Source organism: Pan troglodytes, chromosome 1 (genome assembly GCF_028858775.2).
Source record: "Pan troglodytes isolate AG18354 chromosome 1, NHGRI_mPanTro3-v2.0_pri, whole genome shotgun sequence".
NCBI classification, from domain to species: Eukaryota; Metazoa; Chordata; class Mammalia; order Primates; family Hominidae; genus Pan; species Pan troglodytes.
The window spans coordinates 33313515-33334608 of NC_072398.2; the positions used below are offsets into that span (position 1 = coordinate 33313515).

Below are 21094 nucleotides of genomic sequence, written 5' to 3' on the forward strand. Positions count from 1 at the left end.
ATAAATGGAGTGAATTAACAGATGCTGTTGGAACAGAAGTGCTGGGATGGCGTTTATGTTTTTAGTGCTCTCTCTGGGCAGATGCGTTGTGTAGAAGTGTTATACAGGTATCTCGGGATGAAAGTCAGGCGCGTCATTTTAGTGGATATGTATTCTTAGCCATTTTCTTTGAAGAGATTTTAAACCTATTTATTACTCATTTTTTTCTTAGTGTTTGCTTATATAGCTTTATCATTTATGCCATTAATCTTGGATTGGACTTGATTATATCTCTTAGTATGAAAAACTGAATAATTAAAACCTCTGTTTCATTCAAAGAGGACAGATTTTTCTATTAGCCATGGGAAAGTGATCATGAGATGACTTTGGAATATATTGACTTATTTATATTATAAACTTTGTCCATGCGGCCTTTGATGTGAAACTCTGAGTTGAAATTGTTTCAGAATACAAGACTGAGTTTTCATGTCCTGAACTCTGACTTCAGTAGAACAAATGACTATCGCTGTTTGTTTCATAAGATGGGAATTTGGGAATTTTGCAGAGGGAAGTATAATTACAGAAGTCCATGGTGTAAGGGTGGCATTGAAAAAACATTTCCCTGGAAGATTTCCATAAAACAGAACGATTTTTTTTTGAAAAGTGTAATATATCAATGCTATAAAATGTACCACAATGATTTGGGGAGCATTTTTACTCTACCCTCTGTTTTGTGGTGGTAGTCACAGAGCCATCTACTGGTGAAGACAAGTGTGAATTTCTTTTCTTTCATGCTCTGCCACAAATGTTATACATTTGTCTTAAGGATGACTAATCACAAACCTTTTTTTTCTTCTAGGCCTAAAATATCCCTTGGCTTAAAATTTGGTCCCCATGAACAATCTCAGAGTTTCACAATGATTTGTCATATTCCAGACTGGATTTTACTACTATACTATTTTTATCTCAAAGGCATGATACATAGTTCTTGGTCTTCTTTAAAAAAAAAATGGAATCCCAGTTTTGCAGTCTTAACTATTTAGAAATTCATCCAACAGATATGCTTATAAATGCTTTTCTTTTTAGACATAGATATGAAATAAGCATTGGTAACATATTTGAAGTATTAATAATATTGTGAGTAAAAATTTTTTCCTCCACTATTTTCTCAGTTGTGTCCAATCAATGGAAACCATTGGATATATAGAGAGTTTAGAAAGACAATATATGCTTTTTCATCTGAAAAATAAACACCTACTAGTTTAATGTGTACTGTACCACTTTACTAACATCTGCATCTTGTTCGAAGACACACTCCACCTTTTGTACAAATTTAATGAAGAGGCTCTGGAAGAATGGACCAATCCATCAATAATGCATGACCTATTTTGTTTTTCTTTGGGCATATTTAAAATCGTGCATTCCGTGTGTCAAAGTTCAAAAGTCAAGTGCTACACGTGATAAATTAGGTAGGGGTCGAAAGTTATTGCAATGCAGTTTCGGAAGATTGTCTGTCTCTGAATTTGCAGCTCATTCATGCTGAAGTGATGCACTATGGGAATTACTACCAAACTCTGCTCCGCAACATCTGCTCTCCCTAAGTGAGTTAGTGCACGTCAGACATCTTTATGTCAGAATATTGCAGTGATGGATGCAGTCTTCAGAAAATGCTGCATAAAAATCTGGTGTGCCGTTCTGGCCATTAAGTGAAATTACTATTTAAATTAATGGCACTGTCACAGTTTATCTGTGCAAAGAATGAATGCTGATTAGGGTATTAAGTAATTAGCAATTTATCACACTGGAACAAGGTTGATAATAATTAAAGAAGTAATGGTTTACCAAAGAAACTAAAAAGGGAGTCACTTCTTGTTATGTGAGTGAGATCTTGGCTGAAAATTTCAATTCAGTAATACAAAGATGAAGCTCTTTGTGAAAGAAGGCATCTTTTTTTTCTAGTTTAAAAACAGTTCATTATCAAAATTTTAGTTGACCTGTCAGAAGTCCCTCAGAGTGATCAGATGACTGATTAGGAGTTTCAAATTAGGTCAATGTCTGCATTTTTATTTTATACTTAAAGCATAGTGAAACCATGAAGTAATTTGGGAATGAGAGGGGGAGAATATATTCCGCTCCCTAAAGGGCCAGTTTTCAAATTTTGATTGCTCTTTAAAAGAGAAACATGAATTGTCTTCAGAAAACTGCCAGAGAAAAAATTAACAGTAAAAAAATCCATGGTTGTATTTAAATGTCTAATCAGAAGGGGCAGAAAAATGCCCGAACAATATAAAACTTGAAGCTACGGATTTTTCTTTTTAGTTTATGTGTGTGTGTACACTCATGTATGTATATATTTATATGTATTTGTGTGTGTATATATACACATACATATGCATACATACATAGCTACACACACATAAATATGTGTATTTGGGTATGTACTTATATATACACACATATATACCCACCATAATCCAGACTCAGACTAAAATGAGCCCTGCTCTTTGTATTTATTTGAGATAACTTTTCCTAGAAATGTTAAAACCACTAAAATTATAAATATAGCAGTTAATTTGTAAACCAATTACTTCGAAGAGTTATCACATTAGATAAACATGGTATGCCAAAGCTCTGTTAGAATCAGTGTATATCATTAATCATAAATAAGAGTTTTTAATATTAGAGACTTTTGTAAGTAAAAAGATGAATGAGAGGGTTCTTTGGAGTCATGTGTGGATAAACATCTTTCTTAAGGCATGTGCCAAACCAATGTCTACTTTCAATGATTTTTTTTAAAAGCACTTTTGATCTTTTATTTGAGTGTCTTTAATAATGTAGATGTTTACACAGGACCAGATTAAACAATTCAGGACCCCAGGGCACTTTGAATTTGAGGTTCTTTATGTTATCAGTCGGAACTAATAATAAACAAACAAAATTCCAATTAAAATAAATCATTCATCACATTGTGCTGCTATATAACTGGATATAAATTCTAATATAAAAACACTGTGACATGCAGTATAGCCACCTTGATTTCTAGCTTGATCTGTCTCTAGAGTAGTGTTAATTTATTCCTGCTTTAATGTTAAAATTTCTGCCATTTCTCTTCGATGGCAATATCTAAATGATGCAAATGCAGGTAATTAAACTAGATTTGGTGGGAGAAAATGTCTATTTGGTATCTCGGGTACGTGTGTCTTTCATTTAGATGTGGGGATCAGTGATCCTCTCTACAAGGTATTTCTGCCGCTGCCCCCAGCCTGTCACCTGTGTCTGTGATGGGTCTAGAACAGAGTGAGGCTCAAAAAATAGTGGCTGATTAGTGCACCTGATCAGTGAACATGCTCAGCTGATTATGAATAAATACCAAATCCATCTCATGCAGAAAACATGGTTACCATTGCAGCTAAATTCACAAGAAACAAATATTTGTACCCTAAATAAAGCTAAGCCAAAACTTGCACTGCTTCTCCCGCAGGGCTTCCAGTTCTAGGATGGTGCTACCTTTCCACTCTGCCTGGGCTCTTATCCCAGAGTACTTGGGTGACCTTTTCTCCCTTATGAATTTCTAGAGCTTTCTCAGAGTCCCTATAGTTTAACTAACCTTCTTCTGCAACAAGATGTTATCATCACAAAATGCACAGGCAGTTTTCATGACAGAAACCTATCTCTTTTTATGGAGCATGAGAGAAGTTTGGCCCAGCTGAATGATTTTCGAACATTTCCTCTTGTGTGTTCTTTTCCTAATTAGTGTCTAGTGCTCTTGGTAAGAAGGACCCTCACTGCACGTTTAAATCACCTTGGTAGGGAAATGCTACCTTAGGTATTGCACCATTTCAGCAACTGCCTGAGCCTGACATTTTTATACCAAACTTTATAGCAGCCTCAGTTTTCTTCCCTTTTTCTATTTCATATTCATATATAACATTTTATTGTTGCAGGGATGTTCTGTTGTGGGCAGGATTATGTGAATATGTCAGATACCATATGCTGCTCAGCTTCCAGTGGAGAGTCTAAAGCACATGTTAAAAAGAATGACCCAGTGCCAGTAAAATGCTGTGAGACTGAACTTATTCCAAAGAGCCAGAAATGCTGTAATGGAGTTGGATATAATCCTTTGAAATATGTTTGCTCTGACAAGATTTCAACTGGAATGATGATGAAGGTAATTGATAGAAAAGCTCTCGGAGGCGCTGATTTGACAATGGAAAGAGAAATACATTGTTCATAACTATTTTTCTAAAATAGGAATATAAAAACTCCTGTGTGCATTATTCATTTTCACATTACATCCATATTAATACCGAATGAGTTCGCTATGATTGATGTTATTGCAATGAATTCTAAAGGAATTAATAATGATTAGCTGTTCTCAGGGAAGCTTTACCCAGCACTTCAGATTAGTGCAGGACTGAAAGTCTGTGTGCCGCTGAAAGAGCCAGCACAGGTCGTCTGGGGCCTCTGCATGGTGCCATTTCATGCCTGGGAGCACTGTGGATGGAGGCAGGAGGAAATTCGCGCTTCTTCTCCCTAGCCCGCCAGCCATCATCCACCACTTTCCTTTGATAGAGACCTTAGATCCAGCAAATTCGCTTAGTTGCATTTATATCATATTCCCTTGGACAATGCAAGATGAGCAAATGCCTGTGTCAAAAGTGAATGAATAGGCTTCCGGGTGTAATCACTTATGTTTTTGTATGGTGATGGTTTGTACACAGCCATGTCATGTATGTGGGTATTAAACTTGACCCAGGATACCAGAAACCTATCAATTTAAGGAAAGGACCATGGACACTTTAAAAACAAACATGCTACCGTGTTCTGTAGTAATTTGTCATTATAAGACCACTAAAAATGGGTGTCTTGGTCACAGACAATGGAAGGACGCTTGTTCAATGAGGCAACTACACAGTCCTTGTGTAGACCACATACACTTTGTACACTTTGGGATGTAAAATAACTCATGAGATTGTTAGAAGCCCTGCAAGCACTTTGTATCAATGAATGATTAAGATAACACATAAGGTTGGTTAAATTATTCTAATGAGGACAATATTTCTCCATGCTGAATCAAGTAGTGTGTATACATAATAATGTTCAGTCTGTAGATTTCATTTTGTTTTCTGAAGACCTACCACCTGGAGACATTTATATCCTGTTCCAGTCTGGACTGGATCACCATGGGATTTTTACATAGTTGGCCCATTCGGTGTTCCCTAAGCTATCAACTCAGGAGTTCCTTTTACCTCTTTCCTGTGTTGATTCCCCTGTTTTTTTTTTTTGTTTTTGTTTTTGTTTTTTTTTTTGGATTCCAAGTTTCATTCCATTTGGAGAATTATCTTCTTGTATATAGATGTATGGAGGGTAAATTTTTTAAGAGCTTAATGTATAAAAATACTATTATTTTACCCTCCAACAGGATTGATAGTTTGGTCTGATATACAATTCCAGGTTAAAAATTATGTCTACTCAGAATTTTGAGGCATTTCTGCATGTTTTAAGCTTCCATTAATATTTTGATTCCTATCTCTCTGTTGGTAACCATGTTTCTTTTCCTATGAAAGCTCTTGAAGATGTTCTCTTTATCCTGCTCCTCTAAAATTTCATGACAATGAACCTCTATGTGGAAGTTAGGATGGTTTCTTTTTGCATTTTGTTTTCTATTTTTGTGATGAGAGCATTTAGGATCTACTCTCTTAGCAATTTTTTTTTTTTTACATTACAATTCATTATGAGTTAGGCAGTTGTCTTCCAAGTAACATCTCTAGAACCGAAGCCCCTTACATCTTGTGATGCTTCATGCAGCCCTTGGATCATAATGGAAAAGGCGCAAGAGGGGACAATTGCACACAGACAGTTCCTACCTGGATATAGAGTACGTCCTTTCTATGCACTAGTCACACAGACATATCTAGTCAGGTGGCTTCTCCTACTGCAGCCAGGTTTCAACTTCCCATGTTCCCAGAGAGAAAAGGGAAACATGGACATCACTGAGCACATTGCATTGTCTCTGCCACATTCATCTACTTTCCAGCTTCCAAAAAGGTATGCACGGTCTTGTGTGTATTATTTTTCTCCCTTTTTTCTTAGACTTTCAACACGTAAACCAGTATTTTACTGTCATTTAGTTGGGCTTTTAGAGGATAGATAGATAGATAGATAGATAGATAGATAGATAGATAGATAGATACACACACATACACACACACATATATATAGTGGGATTCTATTTATATAGTGTCATCTTGGCTCACTGCAACCTCTACCTGCTAGGTTCAAGCGATTCTCCTCCCTCAACCTGCCAAGTAGCTGGGATTACAGGTGTGCGCCACCAAGCCCAGCGAATTTTTGTTTTTTTTAGTAGTGACAGGGTTTCGCCATGTTGATCGGTCTGGTCTCGAAATCCTGACCTCAAGTGATCCACCCACCTCCGCCTCCCAAAGTGTTGGGATTATAGACATGAGCCACTGCGCCCAGACCCACTATATATTTTTAAATGTACTATTTTGACCAACTTGGTAAGAATAATTCAACTTATTTTATGTAAGAGAGAGGCTGAATGGAGATCAATTTTAATAGCAAAAAGTATTCTAAATACATTATGCTACTTATGTAAAGGAAAGGCAAAGTAGATCTCCACATTATAAAACTATTACCTTACTTATAGCTCTTGTAATATGGGATGATTAAGTATTTAATTTCCTTGGATTAAAACAAAGTGATACTTATCAAAAACCATAAAAAATCTGGAGATGTGTCAGAGAAAATGTTTATAAGCATAAAGAATTATAATTACAATGACAGTTCATGAAACATTTATATTTTTAAAAACTTGGATCAGTAATACTTCTAATGGGACCAACTTCCCCAACAACACAGGAAGTGTAAATTCTCAAATATCACATTCTTTATTTTCTCTAAAATTCCATAGGAAAGTATCAAATAGCAAAAATAAAATATTTGTAGTGTGTATACTAAGTTTAAAGACTTATCAGTTTTGAGTCACACAACAAACCTTGGTGGTAAATTATATGATTTGAGTCACACAACAAACCTTGGTGGTAAATTTTGTCTCCATGTTCCCCACTGAAGAAGCCGAGGTTTTGAAAACATAAGTGACTTGCTCAAGGTTACAGAGCTGGGAAGCTGCAAAACTGAAATTTTAATCCCAATTTGTGTCATTTCAAAGTCATTGTTCTTCCTAGTATACAAACTGCCTTCATTTCTTTTTATAAATTTTGAAATATTCATTCATCAAGTAAGTGGAGGAAAAATTTCATTTGGAAGTCACAAAAGCCTACCCTATGTATGTCTAAATGAAATTTTTAAATACCCCTCTCTCTCTCACCCCTACCACTTGACTCAGGAAACCAAAGAGTGCAGGATCCTCTGCCCAGCATCTATGGAAGCCACAGCACACTGTGGCAGGTGTGACTTCAACTTTACCAGCCACATTTGCACTGTGATAAGAGGGTCTCGCAATTCCACAGGGAAGGCATCAATTGAAGAAATGTGTTCATCTGCCGAAGAAACCATTCATACAGGGAGTGTAAACACGTACTCTTACACAGGTAACAGAAAGCAAGCTGTCTGCCCATGGCTTAATGCGGTTAGTGAGAAGCTGCTGAAAATGCAGATTTATTTCACTCTGACTTCAACTCTCCTTATACTGGTATAAATACATTCCATCATACTTTGAGGCCAGCTAGTTACAAGGTAATTAAAGGCATAATCTGGATGTATTCAAAGTCAGTACTTTAAAATGTGTTAAAGTCTATTTAAACAAGGTTGTATTCCATATTAAGGTAAATCTGTGGAGATATCTGTGACCTTTACTGCTATATCCAGTTAATTTACAATAAATCCAATTTTCTTTTTCAAAAGCTGCAATGCAGCTTCCACTGAATGCATTGAATGAATATTGCTATACTCTTAAGCAGAAAGAAGGATGAACCTGTCTGATTAATAATAAAACCTAACAGTGCTATTCTGAGGATGAGGTAAACCCAAGCATGACATTTCTCCAAGATGGCTGGTCATCTCCAAAACAATAACCTTTGCAGTTATTGTAAATATTAATTTCTATGTACCATCTTGGCCCTGCTGAATTAGTCCAAAATGGTTATGCTTAGTTTTGGCTGAGCTGTGTGAGAAACACTGTTAAGTTTAGAATTATCTCTAAAACCGTTCTGCCATCAATTAAATTTGTGTTATTCATCCATTTACTTAAGTCTCTACAAAATGTGTTCTTGTTTTTTGAAAAATCAAGTTTGTGTGTGTGTGTGTGTGCATGTGTGTGTGTATATATCATCTATCATCTTGATTCAATAGAATCCATTTAAGTGACATAATTTGAGCAAGCTAAGGTTAATAAACAAGCAAAACATTGCTCCATTCCATCATGAATCATCAGTCTGCTTTACTCAACCAAGGGGCAATAACGGCTAACCTCAAGAGTGCAGAAAGTAAGGTAGGCTACTAAGATAAGAGGAGGAAGATTAGGAAGGGAAGAAAGGAACAGAGATAAGGTTGATTGAACATTATTTAGTCTCAATGTTATACTAGGTACTTTAATTTTTTTATTATACTTTAGGTTCTAGGGTACATGTGCACAACGTGCAGGTTTGTTACATGTATACATGTGCCATGTTGGTGTGCTGCACCCATTAACTTGTCATTTTCATTAGGTATATCTCTACACTAGGTACTTTAAAACCTTATCTCAGTTACCAACAAAGCAATCATATAAATATGGTCATTTAACAGATGAGGAAACTGAGGGTCAGATCTGTAAAAGTTACTCGCCATGAGAAAGAAACATATTCAAATAATGCCATCATCAAAAGGGACAGACTTTGAAGACTCCACGTGGTGCAGGAGCTGCTTTCAGAGTGCTCCAAATGCACTTCAAGCTGTTATTCCACCTGAAATGTCCTCCTTTATCATCCTACTCAAGGCCTAGGTCAAGATTCTTGTCCTCAATGCAGTCCCTGTGCTGCTATGGCACATTGTTCACAAAGCTCACTAGCTCTCTCATGTGTCATATGGATTTGGACACTTGTTCCAGCTCTTCTATTAGATTGAAACATCCTTATGAATAGGGCATTTTTGTTTACCTTTGCCTCGTTATTTGGATTTAGAACACTATACCAACAAAAAATATTTCTTGGAATGAATTTAATTAGGAAAGACCTCAGATAGAGGACAATTTGTCCAACCTTCTGTTGTGTTCCCAGTCCCAGTTATAGATTTAAGTCATGGACTTTCGTTTTTAAATTATTGAGTTTCCATCTAAGAGAGTTCTCTACTTTTATCTGCCCCTTGTAATCAAGATCAAGATTTTGAAGGGCTTTTAATACATACTTGTAATAGCCCTCTCCAGAAGTGAATAGATGTTTCCACCTACTGATATAATGTTATGAGGGCTTTTAAAATCCATATTTCAGATTGCTTTGCCTGCAGAAAATACTATAAATTGAATATGAAAAATAACAAACTGTTCTTTTTCATGAAAGATGTTCAGCACACAAGTGGTGCTATGATAATTCCATTGAGAACAATTTAGATTAAGTCAGACTCTTTTAGAAACTTACACTTGAAAGCTGACAACACCAGTGCTGACAAAAATTTATTCATTTATGCAATCATTTATTTATCAAAAAGTATTTATTAAATACCTACTAATAACTAGTCACTACATTAGGACTACCAGCTATGATGACAAACAATAATTTTCATTGGGATTTCAACCCTATATGAAGAAAGAAGGAAGCAGCAAATGAGATTTGAAATGGTAATGTGGGCTTGAGGATACAGAATAACAGTCATTACCAATAAGTAGTTTAATTTGCTGTAGCAGAAATGTAAAACATATTGACCATCTGAGGGTAGGTAGATGGTCTAGGCAACTGAATCGCACAAGGTCATTCAGGGATCCAGAATCCAGAATGGCAACCGAAGGTATGCAATTTTCTCTTTATAAAATGATGTGGAAGATGTCAGTGTCTTTCTATACTCCTTCAAGTATTGAGATCTGAGTCATGTAACCACTAGAAGCTACAAAGAAAACTGGCAAATGTGGTTTTCTAAGCAGGAGGCCTCTGACCAGGATGGAAGGGAGAACTGGGGACTCATGGTAGCCATCACAGGCAACAAGTGGCAGATACCCCCTGAGCAGAAAAAAATGGAAAAGGAAGATAATGCTTTACATTTGTAGAGCAATCTGCATTTTATGAAGTTCTGTCCCATAATTTATTGCATTGTATTTTCATATTATTTCTATACAGTGGGCAGGGAAGGGTTTATTGTAAGGAGATGTATATAAGGAGAATGTCTCTCCATTAATCCAAGCATAGAGACTGAGAATTAACTCCATGTCCAATGCAGATGAGCAGGTGGCCAGGCAGCCAAGGAGGAAGGCCTCCTTTTCTGATGCTCTATCTGAGAAAGAGTCATCCAGAAGCTAACACACAAAAATACGTACATACTTAATTAAAATTCATCAAATTAGAGACATGGAAAATAAATTTAAATAATTAAACTTTCAAGTAAGTTTTTCAGGGGAAATGTGTAGCATTGGTATTTCCGAAGTTATTAAAGCCTAAATGGAACTAAGACTTTGGGGACACAACTGAATCACATGAGTGTTCATCTAATACAATTTTTGCCAATTTGGAAAGCTCAGCAGGCTTGGTTTTATTGTTTTAATAAAGTTGGTTGGTTTGTATTTTGGTTTTCAGTTCTGGCTTTTGTGGAAGAGGGAAGGAACTAGATAGCAGAGTATGCTTTCATTTTTATTCACTAACGTGGTACCATGATAAACTAAGTTTCAAATCCTGTATGTTGTAACAACATTATAATCGATATGATTTAAAAATTTTTAAGTAATATTAACAAAGTAACAGAAATCAATAATTTATAAGTTTTATGATACTAAAACTATAAAAGAATGTTGCCAAACCTGTCTCATCTAGGAATCAAAACTGCATGAATTTGTGAAGCACTAAATCTTATTATACATGATTCCAGTGCTTTTATTTTTCATTTATTTAATATATCCCTCTTTCTCTGCTCAGAAACAGGGAATTCTATTCTGTGCAATTCCGTATCCCTGCATCTAATAAATACTTTAAATGTTACTTATATTTAGAAAATAAAGATATTAGAGTTTTATTTATATACAAAGGGTTTAGAGCATTAAACATTTATTTTTAAATGTCTAAAGTTTTTGATATTCACTTTTAATATGATGGTTAAAAAATGAAAATAAGAGAAATCTCCCCTGTCTATTTTTTCTCTTTCCAGATGTGAACCTCAAGCCCTACATGACATATGAGTACAGGATTTCTGCCTGGAACAGCTATGGGCGAGGACTCAGCAAAGCTGTGAGAGCCAGAACAAAAGAAGATGTGCCTCAAGGAGTGAGTCCCCCTATGTGGACCAAAATAGACAATCTTGAAGATACAATTGTCTTAAACTGGAGAAAACCTATACAATCAAATGGTATTGAGATAGCTTTAAAATACACATAACAAAATCCCATAAATTCATAAGAAAATTGAAATGAATACAATCTGCATTTAATTGCCCTATGCATCTAACCACTAGAAAAGTATGTTACGATAAAAGGAACTGTAATTATGTGCCAACTAATCACTCACTTTGTGGTGTAGTCCTCGTAAATTTTTAGCCTAAATAAATAAATGAAATAGAAGTAAAAGTTCCTTGAATCCCAGAATATATCTGAGCTGCTTTCAAAACAAGCAAGGCATATTCAGAGAAGGGGGAAGAGTTTTAATATTGAAAGTAAATTTATTTCATAGTGAAAGGAAATAAACATAAATGACTCTTTGATCATTTATGTCAAGAATCCATCTCCTCCATAATAGTATAATTAGGAACTGCTTGAGACAGCAATATAATAGGAAATTAAAATTAAATAAAGCTATAGTATCGCATTTCTTCCGAATACTAAGACTTGTAAGTTGTTTGCAAATAGTTAAAATGATATCACATTCAAATGCAGTCATTTTTCTGCTTCTTTTAGGTCCTATTATTTACTACATTCTTCTTCGAAATGGAATTGAACGTTTTCGGGGAACATCACTGAGCTTCTCTGATAAAGAGGGAATTCAACCATTTCAGGAATATTCATATCAGCTGAAAGCTTGCACAGTTGCTGGCTGTGCCACCAGTAGCAAGGTAAGAGGAGTTTGCCTAAACTCTGGGAAAAGGGGTTCAGTGTGAAGATTATCTGAACATCCAGGTTGTGACTGCTTTTTTCATTGAAGAAAACAATGTCCCTCCTCAAAGTGGTGTTAAGTAGGGTGTTCATGTGTCACCTTAACTGAGTGCTAATACCTATGGCTGGAAGGAGATATCATTTCAAGGGAGATTTATCCAAATATCAATCTTGTGTTAATGAAAAACAAGTGAAATCTTGAAGCAGTACCATCTTTTCTTCCACATTCTTTCCTCACCAACCAATTTTAGGTAATCTATAAATCTGTAAAAATGTCCAAATCATTATTCAGTTAAAGAAAGTTTCTATTTAAATATGATATGAACAAAAATTGTCTGATTTTGAAAAATGAAGAAAAGGGCAAAAAAGCCCGGCACGGAAAACAAAATTGTTCCAAGCCTTCTGCTATAGCCTTGTCAAGAAATAATGAAGACCTGAATTTAGGCAGCAGAGGTCAGAACCGAGAATACAGAATGATACAACAGACGTGGGGGATAAAATCTACAAAACTTGGTACTCAATTATATTTACAGAAATAAAAGGAAAGAGTCATGGATATTGTCAAATATCTGCTTGAGTAATTTGTGGATCATGGTGCTATTCTGCAAGCAAATTTTTAAAAAAGAGAAAAATATTGAAGGTAAAAGAATAGGATTCTGTTTTGTTAAGTTTTTTTAAAAATATATTTAAAGAGAAGGATCAGATAGCAGGGTGGCGGAAGCAGATAGTACTTGGCACTTTATGTGAAAATATCTGGTCAGAAACCAGATTGAGAAGTGACTGAAGTTTCTAGAAAGATCTGTGTGGGAAGTTGAAGTAATGAGTATAAATATGGACATGGAAGGAGAATAGAGAGAAACAAATATGGAATATTGTGGATGATGAGCATTGGGGAATGCTACCAAATGAAAAAGAAAGAAAAGCCCACAAAGAAGACTGGAAATAAACAATCAAACAATGTGGGAGTAAAATAAAGAAAGGGACATTTCATAGAAGCCAGCCTTGACAGAGGAAGCCCAGGAGGAAACAAACTTACACAGAGTAGCTCTGATTCTTTTCATATGCTTAAAACTTTAGAAGAGCAACATCTTTGCACAATGTGCAAGAGCCATCCAAATGAAACATTCAGCCACACTGCTCAGCCACAGTGCAAGAATGCAACATTTTGTTCAACAGACTTCTAGAAACCTTTCTGAGTGAGCCACGATTTAGATAGATAGATGGCAGCTGATTGGCCCAGTCAAAAGTTATTAGTCCTAGAACAATTCCATGCTTTTTGCACAGGCACACCACATGCCTGCTACATGCAAAGCAATTGTTTACAAAGTAAAAAAAGTTAATTCTATGAAAGAAGCCAATTTTTGTCCAAAACTATGTTTTGACAATATTGACTAAGTAATTGATTTATTTATTTTTTTCTTCTGACTTGTTTCTTTCTTTAGACAGTTGGTGCAGACACTATAAAGTCATCCTAGATATCATGGGAAGAGTACCGAAATGTCTGCCCATTTATTCTGTTCAAAGCATATTATATGCAAGCAAGTTCAGATGTGGCTTTTGCTCCATATTTACTGGTGCTTAAAATGTATGAAATCAGGCTGTTAAAATGCAAAGACACTGATGGGCCATATGGAAGAGAGTTATCAAGAGTTCTCTAGTAAGACAGTCTGCCAGCCAGATTTTACTTGTTTAAACACCGAGGGCTTCACTCTGCCGTCAAAATTGTTGTTGAACCTGTTGTGATAAATGGTAGTGTGAGACTTATGTAATATATTCAAGGTCAGATTTCATTGTTTAAATAGGTTGGGAGGGAAAAAAATGAAAAAAAGGGAACTGCTTCTCCAAGCCCCTGCTAATGATATGCCAGGCCAGACAACATTTTAAAACAAAAGTGACATTCTCATTGATCAGGATAGCTAGTGTACTATTACAATAAATTGCTGCTTAATTCCTACGTCTTCAGGTAGTTGCAGCTACTACCCAAGGAGTTCCGGAGAGCATCCTGCCACCAAGCATCACAGCCCTAAGTGCAGTGGCTCTGCATCTGAGCTGGAGTGTCCCTGAGAAACCAAACGGCGTCATTAAAGAGTACCAGATCAGGCAGGTTGGGAAAGGTCTCATCCACACTGACACCACTGACAGGAGACAGCATACGGTCACAGGTGAGAAAACAAAAAAAAAGGAAATCCTGCTGGAGGAGTCTGTCATTGTGGTTAGGGGGGCAAAGCATCCCAGGGGTGTGTGTTTGATATATGAGGTCACTTCAAAAGGACGTGTTCTCTTGACATATGGTCAGGTCCCACTTATCCATGCTAATAGAAGAGCCCACACTGGCAGCAATACGCCACAACAGCAGATAACTTCAGAAATAATTTATATTTGGCCTTGATATGCATTATGTGAAGGGTTTTTGCATCAGTATTAACTTTTTTTTTCAAACAAACAGTAAGATGCATTTTCATTCCCCAAGGATATACTCATAGTTAATGGGACTAAGATAGCCAAGAATATACTGGAAGGCAGGGGAAAATCAGCCAGAGGTTAACATTTGTCTATCAAGTGGATAATTAATACACAGGACTAGTTGACAGTGGAGTCATTGTGACTGTTTGTTACTATTAGGAATGTTAATTAATAGCAATTGTGTTTTTTAAATTTATTATAATGTTTATTATCATTAGCCTTAATAATATACTATTAGTACAGTACAATGATATGTTAGATAATTGCTAGTAGTGATTATGATAATAATTAACAGGTTTTAGCTTAAATGCCACTTCTGAAGGGAGGAGAAGTATTTTCTGACTTACTTGCTCCAATAGGTTCTCTAACACACCACCACATCACTTTGTTTTATTTCCATCATAGACCTCTCGCTGCCTGATATTTTAGTGTTTGTTTTTTGTCTTTTTATGTCTCTCCACACTTGAATGTAGGCTCCAAGAGAGCAGGAACCTTATCTACTTGTTCAGTGTTGTACCTCTAGCACTTATAGTCCTGAACACATTAATAGGAGCTAAATAAATGTTTGGGGAAGAAGTGAACTTAGTATGTGCCAGACGCTGTCCTAAGCACTTTGCGTGCACTATGCAATTTGATTCTCCATCACCAACCTAAGATGGACAGTGAATTACTACCTTCATTTTACAGAAAAGAATACTTTGAGAAGTTAAGTAATTTAGTTCATTATTCGAGTCTACTGAATCATCCCAAACAACCCTGTTAAGTTTAAATTCTAAGACCATGGGCAAGATTGTATAAACTTTCCCTTCTTTCCCATTGTCAGCCACCTCCTTCCAAGACTTCCTGAGTGGATGACCTCCTTCCATTGGACTGCACTTTTTGCAGGGGGTGTTGATAGCACAGATGATGAAACTCACAGAAAAGTGCAGAAAGGCCTTGGGAAAATGTGACTGATTTTTCCTAAGAAGAGACACAGGTTACACTTACACAGGGTGGCAAAATAAATTCATCACTTTTCACTCTTAAATGCCACAATTCCCTAACACATAAGCAAGAATTCATTGACAAAATCTCCAGTATTTTTCCAAAAGGGCCGTAAACCTGCAGAAGGTGCTTAATACAACTCTTGGCCTGGCACATTGTATTCCTTACCTCAAGATCCTGGGCTAAATCAATGATGATAGCGTTGAGGCTGGGTGCGGTGGCTCATGCCTGTAATCTCAGCACTTTGGGACGCCGAGGCAGCTGGATCACCTGAGGTCAGGAGTTCGAGACCAGCCTGGCCAACATGGCAAAACCTCGTCTCTACTAAAAATACAAAAATTAGTTGGGCGTGGTGGCGTGCATCTGTAATCCCAGCTACTCTGGAGGCTGAGGCAGGGGAATCACTCCAACCTGAGCGGCGGAGGTTGCAGTGAGCTGAGATTACACCAATGCACTCCAGCCTGGGCAACAGAACGAGACTCTGTCTCAAAAAAAAAAAAAAAAAAAAAAAAGATAATGGGGTTGGGAGAAGCCCTCATATTTGAATGATCAAAATTATTTCTTCTATCTTATTTTAATTGAAGTGGAAATCATCACAAGTGATTGAAATAATGGTGTTTTACATAATAAAACCTTACTTCTATGTGGTGCTTTATCATTTAAAGAAACGTTTGCATTTTGACTTCTCTGACTCTCATCACATCCTTGTAAGAGATGTTTTTAATAATCATATTTGAAAGATGAAGAAGAAAGCCAACCTACTCAGCGTATCCAAGGCATTCACTGCCTCTATCTGAAAGGAAATCAGAATATCATTTTGTTCTCCCAAAAATGAATTGCCAGCTTGCAGTTTTCCAGATAGTACACTAAGTGGTCTAAAATAAGACTGCTGCTCTTAAGATCCTCTCACGTATAGGGAAGACTGACAAGAAAAGAAATAACTGAAAACAGAGCTCTATACAGGATGCAGTGGTGAAAAATCAAATGAGTCACTTGGAGTAAGCAATGGGATGTTAATTACAGCGTTTTGAAAACCAAGTTTAGGCACATTAAGACTGTACCAGCAAAGGTTTCACAATAATTGAGATATATGGCTAAAGAAATTTCTTCTTGTAGTATCTATCAACTTAACCAGCATCAGCTTTGAATTGTTGCCACTGTATTGGTTTGCATTTTTTAGAAATCAGCGTTTATACACCAACAGACCAAATTCAATTGTAATGTTCAAACCAACAGGATTGATAGCCTCATTAATTATAAAATAATTGCAAAGATTTTTCTCTAAATAACTTCACCCTACCAGTTCTTCCTTTCATTGACATTTTTAATGGCTATTTTTATGTCAGAGTAGATTTCGTACACGTATCTTGGTGCCAGAAATCCTGTTATTAGAATAAATATTTTAAGTTTTTTAATATAATTTTAATTTTTACTTAACAGTAAAAAATCATAATCTGGTAAAAGCTTTTAGGAGTCCTTTGACCAATCTCCCTGTTCTACTTTTGTTTTGTTTTAATTTCTATGGATATTGTTTTAAATAGATTTAGAGAGTATTTCACTTGCCCAATACAGCCCTAAAGAGGGATTTCTTTGTAGAATAAAGAAATAAGTCCTCATTCTGCAAAACCTTACCAAGTACAGAGCCTCCTATATGTAGTTCTTTGGGGACAGGAATGGTGCTAGGCATTAGGTAATCTGAAACTTGAGATCTATATAATGTTACTCATCTGCCCAGGAAAATTCAGTTCCACGGTTAGCTGACTGACCAAATGTAGTACTGAAGTATTTTATGGTGTGAATGACTGTTTTATTGAGTTCATGGAATGAACTAAAATAATCAAATTTATTTTCTGTTCCATCTTAAATGTTTGATGGAAATGCTGCCTGAACCCCCTAGGATAAACGTTTTGATTTTCTCATCATTTCCAAAAGCTTGGCATTCCCTAAGCAACACAGCACTAATAAAGCTGTAGCACTAGTCGTCCTGGAGCCTGAAAATCTAGGTCCTTAGGAATGACAGGAGGGAAAGGGAGCATCTTGCCTCAGCCCCATTGTCTCCATGCTTATTTTTAATTACCTCAAAGCTTTAGAAACATGATCCCGTAAATGCTTTGTGGGAATAGTGGCGAATGCACTCATCATGTGAAATCCATAAATTGCTTATAATCCTCTCAAGATGTTAAAAAAAGCATTAAGTAATTGAAGACAGGAAGTCCTCGGTTAATTATTTAGAGGTGTTATCAATGCTTTAAGTAAACTGAAGCGTTTTCTGCTATCTCACTGAGCTGAATACCATGGGGACGAAGGAGTAGCAGCCATCATCTTCTCATATTCGCTAATGCAAACAGCGCATGGCAGCTTGTCAATAAAAGACCTTTTCATATCGTTTATTACTAAACACATCCACCATCCTGTACAGAACAATTTGGACATCAGTTATGGCATTGTTTCACTTTGGGCTACCTCTACATTATACGTGGGCCTCCTAATATGAGTTTAGGAATAGAAGAAAGGATTAACTAAATAATTAAGGCCACTGAGAAAAAAAATGAATTAGTCATGTCCTGTTTAGCATCAAGTATAATAAGGGCCTATGTGTCTCTTAACTCTGGAAAACTATTTTCAAAATAATTAATTAGAAATTACTCATCATTGCATTTCATTTAAAAGGAAAAACCCACCAGCATTAAATTAGCAAGGAAAGAATAATTTACTTTCCTTTCTCATCTTCCTAGAAGTTAATGAAAACTTTGTGTGCTAAATAGAACAAACCCTAACAATGCTGGTTGTAGCAGAAAATGTAATACTAATGTTATACTGAATCAGATACCTTACACTTCACCTTGGAAAAAGAGAAAACATACTTTAACCACCAATACAACAAAATGTAGAAATTCTTTGTAAGGGATTTTATTTTTAGATAACTCTGCTATGTGTTCCCATATTATCTTTGCTCTCGTAGTAATTATCACATCTTATTCTAATAGCCTTTCCTCTTGTCTCTGTTCCACACTTAGTAATAGGTAATGCTTTTTAAGTACAGAGACAGTAGCTTCCTGTTTGCCATTGTGTTCCTGGTACCTATCACAGTACTTAATATATTCAAAAAATGTTTGTCGAATGAATGAATACTGAATAGTAAACTAGTATTTGACCACATTCTGTTTTGAATGGAGATAAAAATGCCACTGTCAAACATATCTAAATCGCAGACAGATCTGGCAACAAAATTGTGGGGTCCAGTGCAAAATGAAAATTCAGGCCCCTTGTTCAGAAATCATTAAAATTTCAAGACAATGAAAGCAGAGCATAGAAGTAAGCTCATGTGCTTCCAAGCATGGTACCGTGTTTGATGGCACAGTCGAAGCCCACAAAGCCAACCCTGATCTCCAGCAGTCTGGAATTAACTGCAGTATATTTCTTTAATTAAAACAGATAGCAAGAAAACTAGGATGGTGATAATGTCCTCGAAAAGCTTTGGGAGTTTCTTCTATGGTTGTTTGCAATGCTCCAGGCTGCATTCCCCCCAGTTACTATGTAATTACTGACCACCAAGCATTGGGGACCTGTGAAAATAGAGATAAGAATTTATTTTCTTTTCATTTTGTCAACTCTGAGAACAACTAAATTTGTGCCTGACTAAAAAAGTAAAAAAAAAAAAGAAAAAAAAAGAAAAAAAAAGTGTGGCATCAACCACTTTTTTGTGTTTTAAAACCTGCCTATTGATAAACTATTAAGGCCAAAGAACTATAATTGATAGCTGCCTAGACAATGATATTTTTTTAAAATCCCCTTAAATCCCAGATATTCCAATGTACTTTGCCAGATACTAGTTCTGTTTTGTCACTCCAGTTCTGGCCACCCCCTTCCCTCTGCAAAGTCCTCATTGTCTCACGTTTGAGCAACATCAGATTTTGCTGCCACCTAACATCACATTTTGTTTTTAGAGAAGAAAAGTCTGCCTGGAAATGCAGAGAAGAATCCTCAGTCTAGCATAACACTGAACTTGAAAGAGGAAAAGTATTTATTAAAATATTTATTAAAATACTGTCACTAAAATCAAAATATATATATATCACAGATATAATTAATATTATATTTTTGTTGTTATATTTATTCCAGATATACATCAACATTAAGACTATTATTTAGACACCACCAAAGAAAAAGGGTCTTTCCTTGGTGGTGTCTAAATCATAGTCTTAATGCTGATGTATATCTAAAGAGAGTCTGCCAAAGAAGTAACTTGTTTAGGAAAGGCGTCTTGGGATCAGGAAGATATTGGAGAGAGGGGCCTAAGCTATGGCCCAGAATTTCAAATGAAATATAGAATTAATAACCCAGGTTAGCTTATAGCAAGTAGTCAGAACTAAAAGTCATGAAGTGATCTTACTGGCATGTGCAATGCAAGAGTCCCTTTGTTTTGATGTTTTGATGTTCAGTTCATATGAGGTAGCAACTGAATTCATAAAGCATGAATACAGAAAATGGACAGTACCAATGCTGCTCAATGAGGGGGAGGAAATTGGCTTGGGTAAGTGGAATGGGCAGCTGTTGAGATTGTGAAGAATGATACCATCCAGAAAAGATGGCTTTAGCGTGTGAGCTCCCGAAATAATCCTTAATCAAATCCTGTAAAACAAATTCTAATTTAAAGGTACCTTAGATGTCTGTAAAGTAATTCCATGATGCCTTTGTATACCAGTTTTGAACATCTGGATTTTCACAACTTATCAGATTGATCTAAGTAGAATGCTGATATGGCTTTATCCATCACAGTCAAGATCACCAGGGGATGCTGGAAGTTCCTGGGAATCTCAGTAGGCAGAGATGCTCCGAAAGGGATCACTTAGTGAGATCCCAGGCAAGTGAGGGCAAAAGGAAGCAACATCATTGTAGTTGTCTGGGTATATACCCTGGGGCTCGTTGTCTTGCGCCAAGAAAGAATTCAGGACACAGACACATGTGGGTGTGTTAAGGAGTGGAAAGTTTAATAGAAGAAAGGAGAGAGGAGAGCAGCTCCTTGTGAGAGAGAGAGAGAAAGACAGAGAGAGAGAGAGACATCTGAAAAGTGGGGAGGCAGCAGACCAAAGCAGATTTGATAGGCAGGCTGGAGAAGGCAGTGTCTGATTTACATAGGGCTCACAGATTGGTTCGATCAAGTATGACATTTACATAGTGGGGGGGGAAGGCTGGTCACCCCACCCTAATCTTATTATGCAAACGGGCCTTCCAGTTGATTGGTTCCATCTTGTCTGAGCCTTACAGTACAAGTGGCTGACAAGGAGAAGGGAAGATGGAGCCTCCATCTTGAACATGTACAGTCCTTAGTTCCTGCCCACATTCACCCATGCAAGCACCCAGCTTGTTTACCTATGTCTGCAGCTTGATTTTACATGCTTGCCCTTTGTTAGAAAATTATTT

At 36.4% G+C, this 21094-nt stretch overlaps 1 protein-coding gene across 1 annotated transcript in view; it reads left to right on the plus strand.

The window, feature by feature from the left end:
• Positions 1-21094, plus strand: part of USH2A (usherin) — a 798713-nt gene that overhangs the window by 627485 nt on the left and 150134 nt on the right. Inside the window, exons 50-54 of the mRNA XM_016938662.4 lie at positions 3924-4147; positions 7349-7553; positions 11287-11484; positions 12029-12183; positions 14187-14385. Coding sequence (XP_016794151.3) covers positions 3924-4147; positions 7349-7553; positions 11287-11484; positions 12029-12183; positions 14187-14385 — 981 coding nt within the window. The remainder of the gene's footprint in view (positions 1-3923; positions 4148-7348; positions 7554-11286; positions 11485-12028; positions 12184-14186; positions 14386-21094) is intronic.